At 43.6% G+C, this 18,655-nt stretch overlaps 1 protein-coding gene across 2 annotated transcripts in view; it reads left to right on the top strand.

Moving 5' to 3' along the window:
• The window catches only part of zcchc2 (zinc finger, CCHC domain containing 2), a 29,822-nt gene extending 14,330 nt beyond the window's left edge, over positions 1-15,492 (top strand). Inside the window, exons 6-14 of one of the 2 annotated variants that reach the window (XM_046061105.1) lie at positions 3,169-3,272; positions 5,206-5,268; positions 7,126-7,186; positions 7,446-7,566; positions 8,725-8,792; positions 9,129-9,163; positions 10,541-10,657; positions 10,780-12,399; positions 13,247-15,492. In XM_046061105.1, the coding sequence (XP_045917061.1) occupies positions 3,169-3,272; positions 5,206-5,268; positions 7,126-7,186; positions 7,446-7,566; positions 8,725-8,792; positions 9,129-9,163; positions 10,541-10,657; positions 10,780-12,399; positions 13,247-13,308 (2,251 nt within the window). In that variant the 3' untranslated portion in view covers positions 13,309-15,492. Of the gene's footprint in view, positions 1-3,168; positions 3,273-5,205; positions 5,269-7,125; positions 7,187-7,445; positions 7,567-8,724; positions 8,793-9,128; positions 9,200-10,540; positions 10,658-10,779; positions 12,400-13,246 lie in introns of both variants that reach the window. The other variant, XM_046061100.1, reaches the window with a different exon arrangement.
• Positions 15,493-18,655: the final 3,163 nt, after the last annotated feature.

The raw sequence follows: 18,655 nt of genomic DNA, 5'->3' as shown, positions 1-18,655 counted from the left end.
AAAAAAAAAAAAAAAAAAAAAAAAAAAAAAAAAAAATAATCCGAGCAGATTCAATAGGGACCTCGCACGGTCGTGCTCGGGCCCTAAAAATGGTAACAGAAATAAACTATCATCACTGGAGCAGTGCTGAGGATGAATTTGAATTTAAAATTCTGATAGGTTGGGGGAAAAAGCTGCTCTTCTATATCTCTTCCCCAGAAGGCAGCAGGATGAACAGGCTGTGGCTGGGTGGGTACTGTCCTTTAGTATACTCTGGGCTCTGCGAAGGCCCCTCACCAAACCGATATCACTGATGCTTGGGAGATGGGTACCAATTAAATTTTTGTTTATATAGCGCCAAATCACAACAACAGTTATCTCAGAGAACCAATGATCTTCTGAGCAGTTTTAATCACCCGCTGCAGAGCCCTCTGGTCCTGGGCCGTGCACATCCCATACCAGTTTGTGATGTTTCCAGTCAGGATGCTTTCTATTGCTCCTCTGTAAAAGCTGACAAGAACTTGGTGTGGGAATTTGGCCTTCTTAAGCTTCCTCAAGAAATACAGTAGTTTCTGAGTTTTCTTCACCAGTGTGGAGATGTGTGATGACCATGTCAGGTTCTCTGTGATGCAGATTCCCAAAACTTGAAACCTGCCCCACCTCAGCACCACTGATGTAGACAGGAGTGTGTGTCTTTATCTCCTTCTTCCTAAAATCAATGATTAGCTCATTGGTTTTGCTGATGTTGAGCAGTAGGTTGTTCTCTGAGCACCACTACAAGATTTTGAATAGCCTCCCGATATGAAATCTCATCGTTGTTTGAAATCCGGCCGATGATGGTGGTGTCATCCGCAAACCTCACAACAGAGTTCTCTTCATGTTGGGGGATGCAGTCGAGGGTGTACAGCATGAACAGGAGGGGGCTGAGCACACATCCCTGGGGGCCTCCGGTGTTGACTAGACTGGAGGAGGTGAGTCCGCCAATCCGAACTGACTGGGGTCTGTTTGTGAGGAAGTCCAATATCAAGTTGCAGAGTGTTGTGTTTAAACCCAGAGTGCTGGGTTTGCTGATCTGTTTCATAGGGGAGATTGTGTTGAATGCTGAGCTGAAATCCACAAACAGCATTCTGATGTAAGGGTTGTTTTTCTCAAGGTGTGTGAGGGCAGTGGAGATGGCATCCTCTGTGGATCTGTTGGTTCTGAAAGCTAACTGCTGAGGGTCCAGGCTGGGATATTGTTTTTTTTTTTTTATGTGCTGAAGAACCAGTTTCTCAAAGCACTTCATTAGAATAGGGGTGAGTGCCACAGAGCGGTCGTTCAGACTAGACACTGCAAACATTTTAGGTACAGGAACGATGGTGGCTGTCTTGAAGCAGGTGGGAACCCTCTCCTGAGACAGTGAGATGTTGAAAATGTCAGTAATAACATCAACTAGCTGATTGGCACAGGTTTTTAGTATACCGCCAGGAATGTTATCAGGCCCAGCTGATTTACTCATATTCACTCTCAGCAGGACTCTCCTCACATCTGCTGTGGATACTGACAGTGGCCGGTCCTCTGGAGGTGGAGTAGACTTTACAGCTGACTCCTTGTTGAGGAGATCAAAGCGAGCATAAAAGGTGTGAAGTTCATCTGGTAATGTGGCCTCACACATGACGGGGGAGCTCCTGCTTTTGTAGCCTGTGATATTTCTGATGGCCTGCCACATATCTTTGGTGTTGAGGTCTCTCCTCTGCTGATGTCTCCGCTTTGCCTCCTTGATGCCAACTTTCAGTCTCGCTCTGGTGGTGCTGTAAGCTTCTTTATCACCCAAGAAAAGCAGCTTTTCTGGCTCTGGATAGAGCCCTCACCTCTCCATTCATCCAGGCCTTCTGATTGGGGAATGATTTTATCGTTTTAGTGATCACCACATCATCAACACATTTGCTGATGTAAGATGTCACTGATGATGTATATTCCTTAAAGTTGATGTGGCTCTCCTGGGCGGTGGTCTCTCTGAACATACTCCAATCTGTGCTCCCAAAACAGTCCTGCAGAGCTGCTGTAGATTCATCTGTCCACATTTTGACTGTTTTAACTGTTGGCTTGACCCTTTTAATCAGCTGGGTGTAAGTGGGCTGAAGAAGCAGAGAAATATGGTCTGATAAACCAAAATGGGGACGGGGGAGGACTTTGTAGCTGCCAGGAATTTTGGTGTAGACGTGGTCCAGTGTGTTTGTTCCTCTGGTGGGGTTGTGGACATGCTGGTGGAATTTAGGTAATACTGTTCTGGGATTTGTTTGATTAAAATCACCACCAACAATACAAACACCATCAGGTTGGTTTGTCATGTGACTGCTGATGACCTCATACAGTTCCTGTAGTGCATTTTTTTTTAATTTGCATCTGGAGGAATGTTAACAGCAACGACAAAAACACTGGAGAATTCTCTGGGCAGATAGTATGGCCGACATCTCAATATTAAAAATTCCAGATCTGATAAACATTGTCCATCCACTTTAGCTGCGTTTGAGCACCAAGCATTATTTATGTAGATACACAGTCCTCCTCCCCTCGTCTTACCGGACTCAAGTGCCCTGTCTGCGCGGAATAAACTCCTCACGTTAAGTGTGACAGCTTCCTCAGGTACGCTGCTGTGCAGCCAGGTCTCTGGCACAGCAGTCTCTGCTTTCCCATTGCTGAGCAAGCCTTAGTCTTACTTCCTCATTTTTACTCTCCAACGACCCGACATTAGCCAGGAGTAGGCGGCAGTGGGAAAGCCTTTGGTTCGAACTTATTTAATTTCACTCTTCTCCCCGCTCTCTTTCCTCTCTTCCTTCTCCAATGTTTCCTTCAGCTTGTCTGCTTGTTTTGTCGGGAGATGCCGTTGCTAGTTATCGTTTCCAGATCCGTTGCACTCAGTCCAGTCCCCGCACTTTCTTTTCCAATATTGATTAATGTATTTCTGTCATAGGTGATCATAATTAGACAAGTTTCCATAAAAAAGGAGGAAAAAAACAGATTAAAAGCAAAAATAATAGCAAAAATTAAGGGAGCTACTGGTCGCTGCGTCTACACGCGCTGCCATTGCCATGGATACAGACTAAGAAGTGAACATAATATTTAGAGAAGATGGATCTTTATGCATTGTGTTCTGCTTGCCCCTGACAGAAACCCTAATAGCCGTTTCCTCTGTTCTGTCCCCTTTAGGGAAAGGTTCCTGTCGGCTCCTCCGGTCTTCAGACAGACCAGGAAGGTCTGCAGCTTCTTCAACTGTGACTCCAGTTACTCTACAAAACCTACCTGCTGCAGATGTGAGTTTAAAAAACGTGCTCCTTCTTCAGCTATGTTAATGTTTTTTAAAGCCAGCCCCTGGAACAAGTAACAGTTCAGCTTTCCTGTTGTCTCACCGATCTGACCTCCTCACAAGGACACCACATACTCGTTCCTCCGTTTCACAGTGCACTCACTGATATCTTCTTCTAGAGCAAGTCAAACCGCGTTTCTTTGATCCATATTTACACCTTCGCACCGGTGACAGCTGTGAATTTAACTGATGCTCGGGAGATGGGTACCAATGATCTTCTGAGCAGTTTTAATCACCCGCTGCAGAGCCCCCCAGTCCTGGGCCGTGCACAACCCATGACGTTTTTATTCTGGCTATAAGAATCAAGAAATTATGACGTAATTTCACCCAGATGAGGTGGTGATGATATTTTTTACCCAGAAGGTCAAAGTCAACTTCAATGTAACATCATACGTCCTGGCCATTATTTAACATCATTACTCAGGAACAGAGAGGGTGGGGGGCTGAAAGTCGAGCGTCATCAAAGTCACGTGACGTGCTTATAGAGAGGCTTCACATCTAACAGAAAACAGCTGCACATGTTGTGTAGCTGGACTGTAAGAATCCATCTTTACATGATAATTAAGTACATGTGTACCTGTTTAGCTAATAAAGCCTCTGAATGAAATCATACCTATGTATCATCAATATAGCTGAGCCAAAAAAAAAAACTTTTTTATTCAGCTCCTTCCAAGTATTCACTATTTATATTACGAGTCTGGATGGATTGACTGCAACCTGACCACGGGGCGGATATTCTAGTTTTCAGGTGACGACTTATGTTTATGTTGAGTAAATACATTTGGTGGAAAATTGCAGTTTTAAAGAGCAAGAGCATTACTGCAGCATTGAGCCATCTATAACCATCAGATAGTTGCAGTTGTTGGTTTCTTAAAATAGCAGCATCCATAATCGTTATTTGAATAGTTGTTTATGTGCCCAGGCACTGCTGGGTTAGCAGTAACATAATTTCTACAGTCAGAATGCACACGACAGGGTTATTAGGTTGTGGGCCAGGCACCTGGAACCTCGTAATACATAGAAGACCAGAACACCTAGACAGCACAGGGAACATTTTTTCACTTTCATCAGATATGGAGGGACATCTGCTGTTGGTGAAGCCATGAAGAAAGCTTTTTGCCAGCTGACAGTGTCAGAATATCAGGAGTATTAAACAGTTTCAGGTGTGGAGTGGTGTTTTTTTAATGCCTTTAGCTGGTTTCTTGTTGGACTGTTGTTGACATACATTTGTGTCTACACTGGAGGTTTTACCAAATACAGGTAATAGGGCTGGGCGATATGGACCCAATCCCGGTACTGTTAGCAGAAAATACCGATATATATTTTATACCGGAATTCTGCCTAAGTGGAGGCTGGGGGGGTCCAGAACTTGTCTTCTGGACTTTTCCTCCCATGATTCCATTCACAGCAGCAGCTGTGCCGCATGTTAGCCTTTCAAAACAAAATCAACATGGTAGCTAACGAATTACATCTGCACTATTGTGTTCACTGCCACTTTACCTGGTCCGCACTTGTAAAATAACCACTGTGTCGCGACTTGTAACGTAATGACTCTGTGTTTCTCTGAAAAATACAAAACCAGACATTAAATATTCACTATATGTTCCTGGGTGTGATCTTGTTACTGAGGTGAACTAAAGTAGACTAATTACCAAAGTACTTAAAACCTAAAAAGTTCTACTTTGAACATTTAGTACAACAAAACCTATAATATATGTATTGAATAGAAAAGTAGGTATTAAATATTTAACTCGACTTCCAGCACACATTATTTATCAGAATGAAGACCAACTAGAAGGTCAACAGATGACACGGTTCATCCACACAAACACACCGGTTCATACATCTACAGGTTCTTACTGCTGTCTTCTTCTTTACAGGTAACTGCCAGCTGGGTAAGGCCTACCAGGGAGACTGCTCTGATGCCTCCAGTCAGGAGGAAGGTGAGCTCAGGGGAAGTGAATCCACTCATTTCCCCCAGTGGCTTCACAGTAAACTAGCATTTATTTTTGGAGGCCATTGGAAAGGCTATATTTCATGGCTATATTTGCCTGATCGTGGGCTGGACTGAGCTCAGCTCGAGCAGCAGAAGCCACAGCCCTGGCCTACCTCACACAGAGGTACAAATAAGGAAAATCAGTGAGTAGCTGTTGATCTACGGGATGGACTGTAGTTTCTCAGTGGTCCCAGCAACAAGCCATGGGGCAAAGTGTGTGTGTGTGTGTGTGTGTGTGTGTGTGTGTGTGTGTGAGTGGAAATATTATTAGCAGTCATACTCCGACTTTCTCTAGAATTTAGGACTTAATGACTTCATATGTGTGTGCAGTACAGAGAGAGGTCATGTGTAGCGTAGGTTAGCACAAAGAAGTCATTAAACAGGCCTCTCAGCAGCACGGAGCCTTTCTGAGGGTTTATGATGGCTGGAGGTTGTTCCAGTAGGCTTTACATTCAGGCATATGGTGAAAAATGTCAGCGCTGTACTTAACTGCTTAACTGGTACAAACATGTTTCTCAGTGTCCCACTTTCTGGATAAAAGTGCTCTGGCAACAGTAAACTGAGACTGCTGATGGTAACAGACTCTTTAGGTTATATAAAAGTTGTCCTTTCCTGTTTGTGTCTCCTTTAACATCAGAAATAATAAAATGACATATTTGATTTCATTTGAAAGGGTATCTCTATCTTTAATGATGAGTTGTAGTTTTTGTAGTTCAGTGTAATATATTTGTCTATATCAGGGTGTTCCCTGTCTCAAACTGAGGCTGAGGTGGTACCATACTGATCACGTGCACACACGTACATGTGTACTGCACCTTCAACTGGTTCAAACAAACGCTTTTAGAGTTTTAATGATATGATTGTAGAAAACGATAGTTATCACCTTAAAGCATATTTTATAATAAAATAAGAATAATGTTCAACATAAAATACAACATAAATCTAATGTGTTCATTGACACAGTTAAACAGCATGTTGTCAAATAAAATATAACATCAGCTCCTGTTTTCATGTATACAGTAGTTCAGGGTCCTCTTGCACCTGATATTAAATATTCATCTGAGTAATAACAAATATTACTGGGACACTAAAGAAAACTTCAAACAGGTCACATAAACTGGTTAAGCTCTGTTTGAGACAGAGAACATCAAATACTGAAATACTGAATATTCTGCTGACAAAACTGTTTTTGAAGCATTAAAAAAATTTAAATAATTGTATTTAAGTAATCCCCTCACACTTTTAAAAGACAGTTTTATAATGCCTGCTGGTGATATAAAACTGTATCAAAACATGAACAGCAGGAGAAGCAGTTCAGTTTCTTCAGTGATACTTGTTGCTGTGGTCCAGCCAATCAGATTGCTCTGTTCTTCCTCTCTGTAAGTTTTGGCAGCGTCATTCCCTGCGCACTGTGCTGATTATGATAGTGTCCCCACGTCAGCATGATGCTGCAGGTACAAATGATAGAAATCCACAAAGTGCAGAGCTGTTCACCCTGAAGACACCGTCAGAGCTGGACCACATCTGACGTAGGTGGCCACCTCGTGCAGGAAAAACCCTGTATACGTCAGCGTCTCGCTTGAACAGCTGCTTTGACATAACGTAGTTTTCAGGTTGGTGGTAGAGTAGTACGTCTTGTGTAGGTTTCTTTGGGGTTCTAGGGTTTAGCAGTAACAGATTTTTAAGATAGAAAGTGATACTGATGCGATTGCTGCTGTTCTGTGTCTTTTCAATATCTCTTCTGCATCCTGTCACAGTGGGAAATAATTAGTAATATTTAAATTATTATTGATGTTTCTCCCAGATTTGGAGTTGTATGTTCAGGGACACAAGAAAAAGCATGGGACCAAGAGTCCATGTCAGGGGTAAGTAGATTGTGGTCTGATCTGCATCAGAACTGTCTTCATCCCCACGATAAAAGTAGCAAACAGTGTAATACTACTATAGATACATTGTATAATTACTGAGCAAAGGTGTTTACTTACATCCCCAGCAAGACTTAGAGTTCTATAGATGAAAGGATTAAAACATATTGAGTCTAACCTTAAGAGAAATAAGTTCAGTATCAGCAGTGGAACATGCTGAGAGATCTTTATGGTGTGCTGTTCCTCTCTTCTCCACCAGTCTCTCTAGTGCCAAAGCCTCCCAGGGGGATATTTGGAGGGGGGGGCACGCTGCAGAGCTCAACGGCCCAGCAGAGAGGAGAAAGAGCTGTACACTGAGGAGCAGCCAGAAGGCTGAACAGGTGAGGGATGATGACTGGACATGGCTGGGCAGCAGGAGGACTAAGGCCAGATATCTTTCTACTGCTGCATTCACTTTATTCTTTATCTGCAGTCCATCTATACACCAGTGAAATACAGGCCAGAGACAAACTTTTATGTGCTCTGTACACAGATTCATGTCGTCTTTATACATTTGTTTGGACATTTGCTGTCCTTCAAATGTATAATGTCCAGTTCCAGCCTTTAACATTAATAATAATCACTGCACAAGGCATTGCTGGCATCATACTAATATGGTGTTTAGAAAGTGCATTTACAAATCAAAACACCAATCAGATGTCTTGGTGATTTTTGGGCTGAAGGCCTTGCTGGGTCAACATGATTGCTTCTGTAACGGCAGCAGAGTGGGTCTAATGATTAACTCAGCTGTGAAGCTCCACATCCCAGTCACAGGGAGTCCATGAACACTAGTTAGTCATTACATGGCGAGATACATGAAGGCCTGTAGGATTTAGTTAACACAGCTATTCCTCTGTTGCAGTGAGACAGCTGTGTGTGCATGTGCGTGCGTTTGGTAGAATGTGTCACACACTGCCACATGAATGGGAGTACTCGGCACCAATCTCACTGATATAATTCAAGACTGTGTATGCATGAGACAGGCGGCACGCTGCTGACAGAGCACATCCCTTCTCTGTTCTGTGCCACCATTACAATAGAGGCTTAACACTGAATGCCTCTGTGCTGCCAGACGTGTGTGCTTTTCCAAACGTCTTTTTTGTCTGTTTGTTCTTGTAATGGCAATCATCATAGCAAATCATATTCTAGACAGTGTATTTAAGGTTGTCTTTTTTTACAAGTTACATACATAGTAAATGTATCTTAAGCAATTTTTGTAGCACAGAATTTCCCTTTCCTCAAAAGACTATTCCCATGAGCAACGATACAGTGCCCCTCTGTCCCCCTTCCATTAATGCATGGTATGGTAGTAGTTTGTAACTTTGTAGTGTCTCTTTAACAACATGATTTGGGCTTTTGACCATGTTACACAGTGGTACCGAGAGAACACAGTGATGCTGGCCATCCTGTATCCCCAAGGAATTCTCTGTAAACCTAACTGTGTTGAAGGCTTTGGTTGAAACTTGTGAAGCTGTTTTGACTGTCTATCCTCATCACAGCACCCGGACACCGAAAAAAGAAGCCACCCAGTCGCTCAAACAAAGAGCAGAGGCCTGCCCACAGACAGGTGGGTCAGCGACAGCTATGCTAACTTTACAGCTATCAGTGCTGGCGGGTGAAACTGTTAAAAAAATATATTGTTAATAAATATAAAAATAAGAAGTCATGCTTACACTGTATGTTTAGATCAAAACCTATGGATTTTTGAACATGTTAACATCAGAATGATTTGATCATGTGATGTGTATTGACATAGTGTCACTAATATTAGCTGCTTATGTTATTGCAGCTCACTGGCAAAAGCCCATCAGTCTGTACTCGTCTACCATCTTTGTATCCCTTGTTACTGGGCTTCTCTGTTGACATTACTCTGTCCCTATCTCTTGTCTTTGTCTCTTTTCAGGGACAAGGGAAAGGCTGCTGCCTTCATAGCCAACGGTAGGTTGGTACCCATTCTGTCACCTCAGAGGAAAGGTGAGTGTTTGCATGGCTGTGTGACACAATGACTCGAGACTAGGGATGAGGATCGTTAATTTTTATTGATATTGATACCCTTATTGAGACTGCTTAATGATCCGATTCTTTATCGATACCACTATCGATACTTTACTAGTATTTAGTGATGGTTATTTGGTAAGACCAGACACAACGGGCATGAGGTAGGCCTGCAGGTTATGAGGAAAATATTCACTGTGCGATAACGTATTGAGCGAAAATATATTGAGATGACATATCACTTGCGATAAATAAACATATATTAAAGTGTACATATTAACTGCCTGGTTGTTTTTAATTTAATATTTTAAATACAGCTAAATGTTGTTTCTAGAGCAGCAACATTAATGTTTACAACAGCAAAGTAACTCAGTAACTTTATCTGACATCACAAGTAGTGAGTGACGTTTAGAAAGAACAACATCAGTCTGTATCAGTCCCTCCTCCTCTCTCGCTGGCTGCAGGTAACGTTACCAGGTAGAAGGAGGAGCGGCTGGTTTGTCTCAGCCAGCAGCTGAGTTTTTAACACTACAGACCAGTCTCTGCTCCAGACAGACAGCTTTCTATTTAGCTTGTTTTTAACATTTGGCTAATGCCAAGCTAGGGTTAGCTGTGCTTGTATAAAACATACAGGATGAGATACTGAGGACAGAGTTGATTAACCATTTCTACATGTTTAACGTTACCTTACAGACAGGGGTATTGATAAAGTATTGTCTTTTTACTTGCGAAGGTTTTATCGCACGTACTTACAGTAACGAGTGTAGCTGTCATCAACTAACGTTACAGTAGTTTTGAGCTAACTTAACCCTCACCGTATTCCACCGCGACGGCGCAGCCTCTCGCTCTGTTGCCGCTGTGTGTGTGTGTGTGTGTGTGTGTGTGTGTGAGCCGACAGAGAGCAGGCAGGGACTGCAGCCTGATGATTTTCTTATCCATTGCGTTTCAAATTAAATCACATTTGACACTCGAGACATAACGTTACATCATAGACCGCAAGTCTCGATAGCAGTATCGATAAGCTCGAACCTTATTGATTTTAGGGTTCTGAGAAATTTTGGAACCGGGTCTCGATCCCCATCCCTACTCGAGGCCAAATATCAAATCATTTTCACATTACTATCACAAATCCACCTGGTCTGTTATATATGACAAATAAATATCTTTTTACTGCTAAAAATGATGGCGGACCCTATTCCTCGCAGCGCCAAACTGCACACACACACACACAGCTCCGCTTCATGTAATTAAACACACATTCAACCTTAACATTATGTAAAGTTTGACTTGTCTGGAGTTTGACCACTGATGCTGTTGCAGATGGAGGTTCTGGTCCAGATACCTTTGGTGAAACATCATCAGAAAGCTACAGCTCTCCATCCAGCCCTCAACACCGAGGACCAGAGAGCATGGACAGTGAGGATGACAACAACAAAGGTAACACACACACTGTGTATGCAGTACACCTGATGAGTTAAAGATTGTGTGATGCACACGGCTGTCATGAGGATGTCGATGTAACATGGGCTGACGCTGACCTAGTATTGTTTCTCTGTTAGATACAGACAGCCACTCTGATGACTCCAGCAAAGGTCTGGTTCCTGATGTGTTCTTCGCCCACCAGACTGATCTAGCTGTTGTGGGAGAGGTCCCCTCTGTCCACCCTCTGTCTTCCAACAACCACCAGGCCCAGATGGAGCCACTCTTCCCAGACACCAGCACAGAGTTTCCCCCTCTGTCTTTCATGCGGTCTCTGCCCTATGTGCTCCCCAACGGGGCCGCTGACTCTCCACTTCCACTGGTCCCCCCTCTCAGCCAAAGTATTGTCCCCGATGTGAAGCCCTCGTCTGGGACTCTGATAATGCAGATGCCCCTAGTGCCTCCAGCTGTCCCAGGCCCTGGAATGGTGGGAGACCAAGAGAAAAGGGACATGCACCCAATGTTTGGTATTCCACCTGTTGGTCACCCTTCAGGAAGTCCTGCTGTGCAGCCTCTGGTTCAGAGGTTCAAAACAGCTCTGTCTCACAGCCAGGGTGGCACTGATGGCGCCTCGAGGGGTGGTTCTGCTCCTACTGGCCAGCAGGCTTCACACCAGGCTCCTGTAAGAGCCATGAGTGTTATGTCTCCTGGCCCCACATCCTACCCTCCTCCTCTACAGCAGTCTCTGGCCTGCCAAGACCTGGCCAGTGTTGGCCCAGGCATGGCCTCCTCCCTGCCGCATGTGGAGAGCCCACATGCCAGCCCGGGCTTAACCATACCGACTGGTTTGCCTTCCCCCTACTGCCTGCCCCCTGTTACGTCTGCTGTAGGAGCACCTGTGGCCACTGGAGTCACTCCATCTCCTGGACACGTTCAAGCAGCTGTTCCTCCAGCTGTGCCCACCCACACCCCTGGACCTGCCCCCAGTCCTAGCCCAGCGCTCACTCACAGCACGGCACACAGCGACTGCACGTCCTACAGCAACAGCAGCGCTTCCTGTGGAAGTGCCCCTGTTGCCCCTGGCAACCCTATTAGTTTTCAGCAACCCCAGCAACAACAGTTGCCAACACCCACACCCCCCGCACCACAGCAGCAGCCGCCAGTGGGCTGCGGGACCTGTGGTTGTCATAACAACTGCGGCGGCCGGGCTAGTGGCAGTAACAACAGTGGAGTGGGCGGCGCCTCAGGCTGCCAGGCGCCCTTGTTCTTCCCTGCCCACCAAATGGCAGCACCAGCACGGCAGGTGTTCAGTGTCCCGCCGCCTCTTTTCCAGCTCACAAGCCTGTGCAGTAACAGTTACCTCACCCATTCCCAGTCTCCTCACCAGGCCAACGGCGCTGCCACCCTGTCTCCCTTCTTCCCCACCGCTCCACCTCCTGCACACCCACCTCCCTATGGCCCCCTCCACACGCACTCTCACAGCCATGCAGACGTGCCGTCACAGATGCTGGGCACCCAGGCCGCGGTAGTGGCAGCCGCGGCAGCTGCAAACTACAACATCCAGCAGCAGATGGCACCGTCGTTCTGCCACCGTGTCTACCAGCATGTGTACTCAAATCCTCTGGGGATGCTGCCTGCTGCTACACTGGGGGGAGCTGGAGTCAATAAGAAGAACGGCAATGTGTCCTGTTATAACTGTGGTGTGAGCGGCCATTACGCTCTGGACTGCAGCCAACCCTCCATAGACTCCACACAGCAAGGTAGTGCAGCCTCACGGAACAGGGAGAAACAGAGGACCCCTTAGTTTCCTTCCTCCCCAGAAAAGTTAGGCCTGTCCTCAGTAGCTGTATTTGGAGCTGTTTAATTTCAGCTCTGGTGGCTTACCTCCTTCAGTTTATTTGGCCAGAAGAGAAGCTGTGCCACTGGAACATTCAAATTGCACCAAATAACAAGGAGTAGGAGTCCGAATGTGAGTGTTCTCACCTGGTATAAATGCCAGAGAAAGAAAAACATGGCACAGCTATCAGGGACAAGAATAAAGTTTGTTTTGGCTACATCACAGGCCACTGTGAGTGATTACGCCATGAGTACCATGCCGGTGCCAGCCCCTGGTTTGCGTTGAAACCAGCCAAATTGAAAAAGCAGCATGCAGCAGGTCTGAGTGTTTCACCTGTTTTAAGAAGTAGCAAAATATGAGACAGCATTTTAGGCCCACACTTTACCTGAAGCACCTCATGAAACTGGCTTACAACTCGTCTCTAAACTAAAAATTGAACAGCCTCTCATGCAGCACAGTAACTTTACATTAAAATAAAAATAATAGCGGACGTGGTGTCCTTTGAAAACTCCCTGCAGTTTGATTTGCATTGAGAAATGAAGCCGTAGCCAACCAGCAAGTGCCAGGATAGTACAGAAACAGAGAGCCAAAAAGTGTATACCACATGTTCATCCCAAGCTAAACAGCCTGACAGCATTCAGGGCCCCCACTGGCCTTCAGTAATGTTCAGACTTTTTTCAGCTGTCCACTGATTGTATATCCTGTGTGTGTTTGGATGCATCTCTGTCTGTGTGCATGTGGTGGCTTGTGTGTTGGTCTTCACTTTGCAGGTGGCTTCCGGTTAAAGTACGCAGCCTCCCACATTTCAGAAGCACTTGACAATGCCGACTGAAGAAGAGGAAAGGACGAAGGCGAGATTCTCTGGTCTTTCCACAGCGATGGTCCTCTGGTTTCTCCCTGTGGACTTCATGTCAAAAAGAGAGGGTGACCTGCCAAGGACCTGCCATGAAGCTGAAGTACATGTGCCTGAGGAAATGTGGTTCCCATGGAGATGATTCACTGTCTCATGAACACCCTTTCAGTTTCTTATCGATATTTTTGCACTGAGGGTTGGAAACAATTAACTTATTACTTAATTATTAGGATGTTCCTAGATTTAATTTTCTGTTTTTACATTTAAGTGGAGAGTAAGGTTCTTACCTTTATTTCTAAAACAGCATATTTATGCTTTTTCCTCATTATTACTGTTCAACTAGAATTTTTTTGTCTGACAGAATTGTACAGCAGTTTCAGAGATTAAAACAAGAATCAAAAAAGTAATGTAACAAAATGGCTTTTAGGTTTGTTTTCATTTTAATAAGCTGTAAGGTTTCTGAATGTACACCTCGTTTAAGGAACCTGACCGTGTCAAAGTGTGTTTGTCACTCGATTGTGTTCAGTTGGAAGGTAACTGCAGCTTTGTAATGTATTTTTTTTCCCATTTTAAAATAGTTTTACTTGAAATGCACTACAGCAAGGCAGGAACACGAGTGCACTAAAACGGTCCGCACCACAACCAAGCCTATAAGCATTTATTAATTTTTCACCATCAGAGAGCAAATCCATCATTTTGACTATTTCAGTATAAATTAGTATTTCAGGTGTGAAAATGCTTTTTATGGTTAATAGTTTAGAGAGTGAGACCTCACTGTGGTGTAACTTAAAGTTCAGTTTAAGCAGGAAATCATTCTACCACCATCCCAGATGAGTACACTGACAGTAGTCAGATCACTTCTCCCCTTTGGTCAAGAGCAAGCGGTTTTGTTTAGTCTAAAGCCATTATCCTGTTTGGGCACTTGTAATCTTTTGTCGTCCTCAAGACAGGCTTTAAAACTGTTCAGCCCTGCTGGGTGGTACTAAGGCCTCAGTTTGCTTCAAACAAACTAGCACCCACCATGTAAAGGCCTCAGTCTCTCTCCAGGAGCGTCCAGGCTAGTGTCTTGTTAGCCTGAAAATCATTTTTTCACTCATTTTTAATTCAGCATGTTGATCATTTTCTGGCTGGGCGAGGGGTTACCTTGTCTCTTGATGTCTGTTTTATCCTAAACAGAAGCTGCAGTGGTGATTGCCAGAACCATTAAAGTTAACCCTTTCCACGTCAATTGAAGAAATACGCCAGTTTATTTGAGTGGGGTTAAGTCCTCTTACAACAACTGCACAGCTGTGTCAGTCTCATCCACACCTGATGCTGCAATTCTGTCACATTTTTTCCTGACGGTAGCTAGGTAGCTGGTTTTTTGGAAGATGATGTTCCCAAGTAAGACTGTAACATTTGCTGAATTGTGCCCAGAAGTGACATTTACAGGATGTTTAATTCTAGAGAACAATTATAAAGTTAGTGAAGTGACCGGGTAACTACAAACTAACATCTATCCAAAGGCTGCTACCAATAGCCACCATTTGGTCTATACCAGACCAAGTAAGGCTGTAGCAGCAAAGTAAAAGTGTTTGTGCATGGGTGACTTTATTTCATGGATTCAGTGTTTTATTTGGAAGATGAAGACTGTGCTTAAAGTGACACAGATCCACCTGTTAAACACCAGACTGTGTGGTGCCTCGACACAAAGAAGGAAAAATGGCACACACTTTGGAAAAACATTCTTGGTGTAGCACTTGGTTGTTGTGAGTGATGGAAGTAGTTGTGTGAACAATGAAAAAAGAGCTCTTGAGAATTCAAGCTCTGCCTGCTGTCACACCTCCACATGTAAAGTCGACTTTGGAAAGTTAAGCAAATTGTCGGACTCTGTTTGAAGCGTACTGACGCATTAAAGACAAGTCGTGAAGATATTTCTATAGTGGGGAAAAAAAGCTCAGACAAGATAAACACTACTTTCCTACCCTTTTGGTATATTAATACTGTAAAGTTTGTTTCATCTGGCAGCTGTATTTGTATGTCAGATCACCTCTGAAAGAGTTAACTGTTCGCAGCTGGTTCCATATTAAGCCTATAAGAGAGCAGGATGTCACAGTGCGTTGAAGCTGAAACACAGAGGAGGGCAGTAAATGACTTTTATATAATAAATATATCTGAAATATGTATGTTTTTGTTTTTATTACCACAAAACTGACCGAAGATGTCTGACAAACCTGAGAGACACTTGACTACATCTTGAACTCCGATCCCTCTGTGGATACACACAAAACCATCTATAGTGTGATGTGAAGTGACGAGCTAATGAACATTCTCTGAGGGGTTTATTTTAGAAAACAGTAAAAAGTACAAAAGTAATGAATGGATGCAGTGTGAGAATGTGGAGCCCAATGTGCATTTCATCAACTACTGTTTCATTCATTATTATTACCTACTTCGCTATTTAATCTCAGCTCATTATTATGTAATGTTATTTCAACAATGTTTTCAGTTCATTTTTATTTGATCGTGTCACTTTTCATGGCAGTGGTGCAGTCGCTGACCTCTCCTAGCCAATCCTTCCTCTCATTAGCTACATCAACAGTGGCTACCTCATGTAGCTAGGTAGTACCTGTTACCTGAAGCAGCAGCAGTGCTAAAGTCAACCAGCTAGTTGCTGCTGGATATAAAGACACAGAAAATAACATTGAATTTTTTTTCAACCTCGCTGCACACGCTGTCTAGCTTACTAGCTAGGCAGGGTTGTGAGCTTGGTCGTAATGGCTATGTTTTGACTATTAAAATGCCCCTCAGAAACAAAGGCACAATTTTGCGAAAAGCAAAAATCTAGACTTTCTCTGCAGAGGTGGAGCCGACAGGAGCTAGCTAACATTGTCCCCACGTTGATGCTGAGAAATAAACCTAGCTAGGTAGCAGCATGAGTAGCCTGTTGAGCTAAAGCTTTGACGCTAAAAAGGTTCAGTAACATACCATATGTGTATGATGAAATAAAATGTAATAATGAGTTGTTCTCGTGGTTAAAAGGTGTTTTTCAGCCTGATCATTCCATTTTATCCAGCTGTGTTGGCCGTGGTTGAGTTGGTCTGTGGCCCCCAGGCTGCACCCTGGTTGTTTTCAGGCTTTGTGGACGCTCTGCTTGTTTTTGTGTGCCATTACTGCTCAACCTGCTGTCAGTGCATTAGTTACATTAAATTCTATGCATACATCTTTTCCTGAATGCTTAAAGTGACTGTCAGGAGATGCCAGGGGTAGAGACCATGTGAGATATTGTATGTAAATCTGTAAAGGTGGTCACCCTCAAACAACAATCTCCAGTTTCCTTATATCCCATGATATGACATCCAATAAAAGCTCTTTGAAATCTATTTTTACATGAGAAACACATTTGTACATTAGAAACATTAAAAGCTGGATGAATAACAAGGGAAACTATGGTTTAAGCTGAGGTTTTTTTAGCACATGGCCAGCTTCTTTCAATATAAGAAGTTTGTGTCTACCACTGTGATGTGATGAGGGTCCGTGTTCGTTTTGATAGTTTGTTTTTTCGTTTGAACCATTAAGCGAACAAATGAGAAAACCACCTTTTTTTTCCCGTTTGTCGTTTTAAACCAAAAACGAAGAAAAGGAAAAAAGAGGTCTGGGGGTCTGGGTATCTCTGGATAATCCATAATTCGTTTGTAATACAAAAACGATGTGAGAAAATGTCGTTAGAAGTTGCTGTTGGTATTCTGTGATGTGACAGAGTGAATATCCAGAAGGTTTTTCTTCTGAGGTGTTTGTGAATGAAAGGCTTAATGTCCCAATAAAGCTCGGTGTCCATCTGACTGATGACTCCTCAGATTGTTAACTGGCAGTAAAGGCTGCTCTGGAGAAGACTGAACAATGTGCTCAGACTTTCTCATCTGTTTAGGGGAGTTTTGCCCCCGTCACCTTTACAAACAAAAAACTATCGTGTTTGTGTATTGATAGCTAGCTGCTTAATAACACTGATCAAACTAAATATTAACAATGGTTCCAGTTTGATAACAAGGCTAGCTGTTTAAATTTAAGCTTGTATATCAGTGAATTAGTTAGCCTGTGTGGCTTTATTTCCTCTATTTTCTTGTTCTGATGGCTTTTGGCCTAGTAATGCCACAGTCTAGTTTCACCCTCTCAGGTAGGCTCCACCCTGCCTCTCCAGCAGTGGCACACACCTGGAGACAATCACCTCATTAAGAGTTGATGTTCAGGGAGCACTCAGGATCTCTCTTGATGCATTGTGATCAGGGAGCAGGTTAGGATTTTGGATGGTATGCCATCCAAATTTTTTTTTAATTACAGGCATTTTAAGCCACCTGTCGCCAAGACCCTGTAGACTGCATGGCCTGTTCTGCTAGAGTTCACCACAGAGATGGCCGTGGAGGTTGATACCCTGAGTTGCCTTAAACGTCTGCTCCTTGAATGAGGTGGAGTCAGAGCTGGGTGGATGATTTACTGTATTAGTTGAGGGTTGTATAGCTACTGCTGATTTCTGTGTCCTAATTTTAAATGGGGATTCTTTTTATGAGACTCTGTTACAGGTGGATGAGCCCTGTGAATGTTTTTGCCAACTGCTAGGTTCTGCTAAGGGTGGGGCAATTTGCTTGTTTTTGGGCTGTGTGACTTCCCTCAGCCCTTTTCCCTCTTCTTTAAGTGTTCTGACAGGGTGGTGGACTGTAGGAGCCCCTCTTCCCTTCATTGCATGTCGTGGTGTGTGTATATGATAGCTGTGTGCGGACCTTTAACTGAGCCTTATTGTGTGGGGTTTCATGTGTGTGACTTGTTGTCTTTAGGTGGTGGTGCAGCACACCTGTGGGTGGTGGTGTCAGGGCATCCTGGTGGCAATTGTGCTTTGGTAACAGTTTGCTTTTATCCTTTTAGCATCTCTTGGCCTTAACATCTTGTTGGTTTATTGTTTTGAGCTTGTGTTAATAAAACTGCCCAAAACCTGATCTTAAAATTTTGATATTTCATAAATCACCTTTCCAGTCAAAACGCATGTCTCTCTGGTAAAGAGATGCTCTGTATAAATAAACAAATAAATCCCATGGGTTAAAAAGAGATATCACGGATCTGTTCCCAAGCTTGCTTATTTGTTTGTAGCACTACGCTAACCTTTCTGCTAAGGAGGACAGTACTCCAAAAATGTTATAGTAGCACAGAATTTATTATATACATAACTATAATCTGCCTGAGCTCCTTCTCCTCGTGTGCAATGACCGTCTTATGATGTGAAGACTGTTTGATCTGAACGTTCTATAACTATTGGTATAATATAACCACAACATTATAACAATATTCACAGTAGGTT

Source organism: Micropterus dolomieu, linkage group LG01 (assembly GCF_021292245.1).
Source record: "Micropterus dolomieu isolate WLL.071019.BEF.003 ecotype Adirondacks linkage group LG01, ASM2129224v1, whole genome shotgun sequence".
Classification (NCBI taxonomy): Eukaryota; Metazoa; Chordata; class Actinopteri; order Centrarchiformes; family Centrarchidae; genus Micropterus; species Micropterus dolomieu.
Note: the sequence above shows the minus strand (reverse complement) of the source record. Positions and strands in the feature narration are given on the sequence as shown.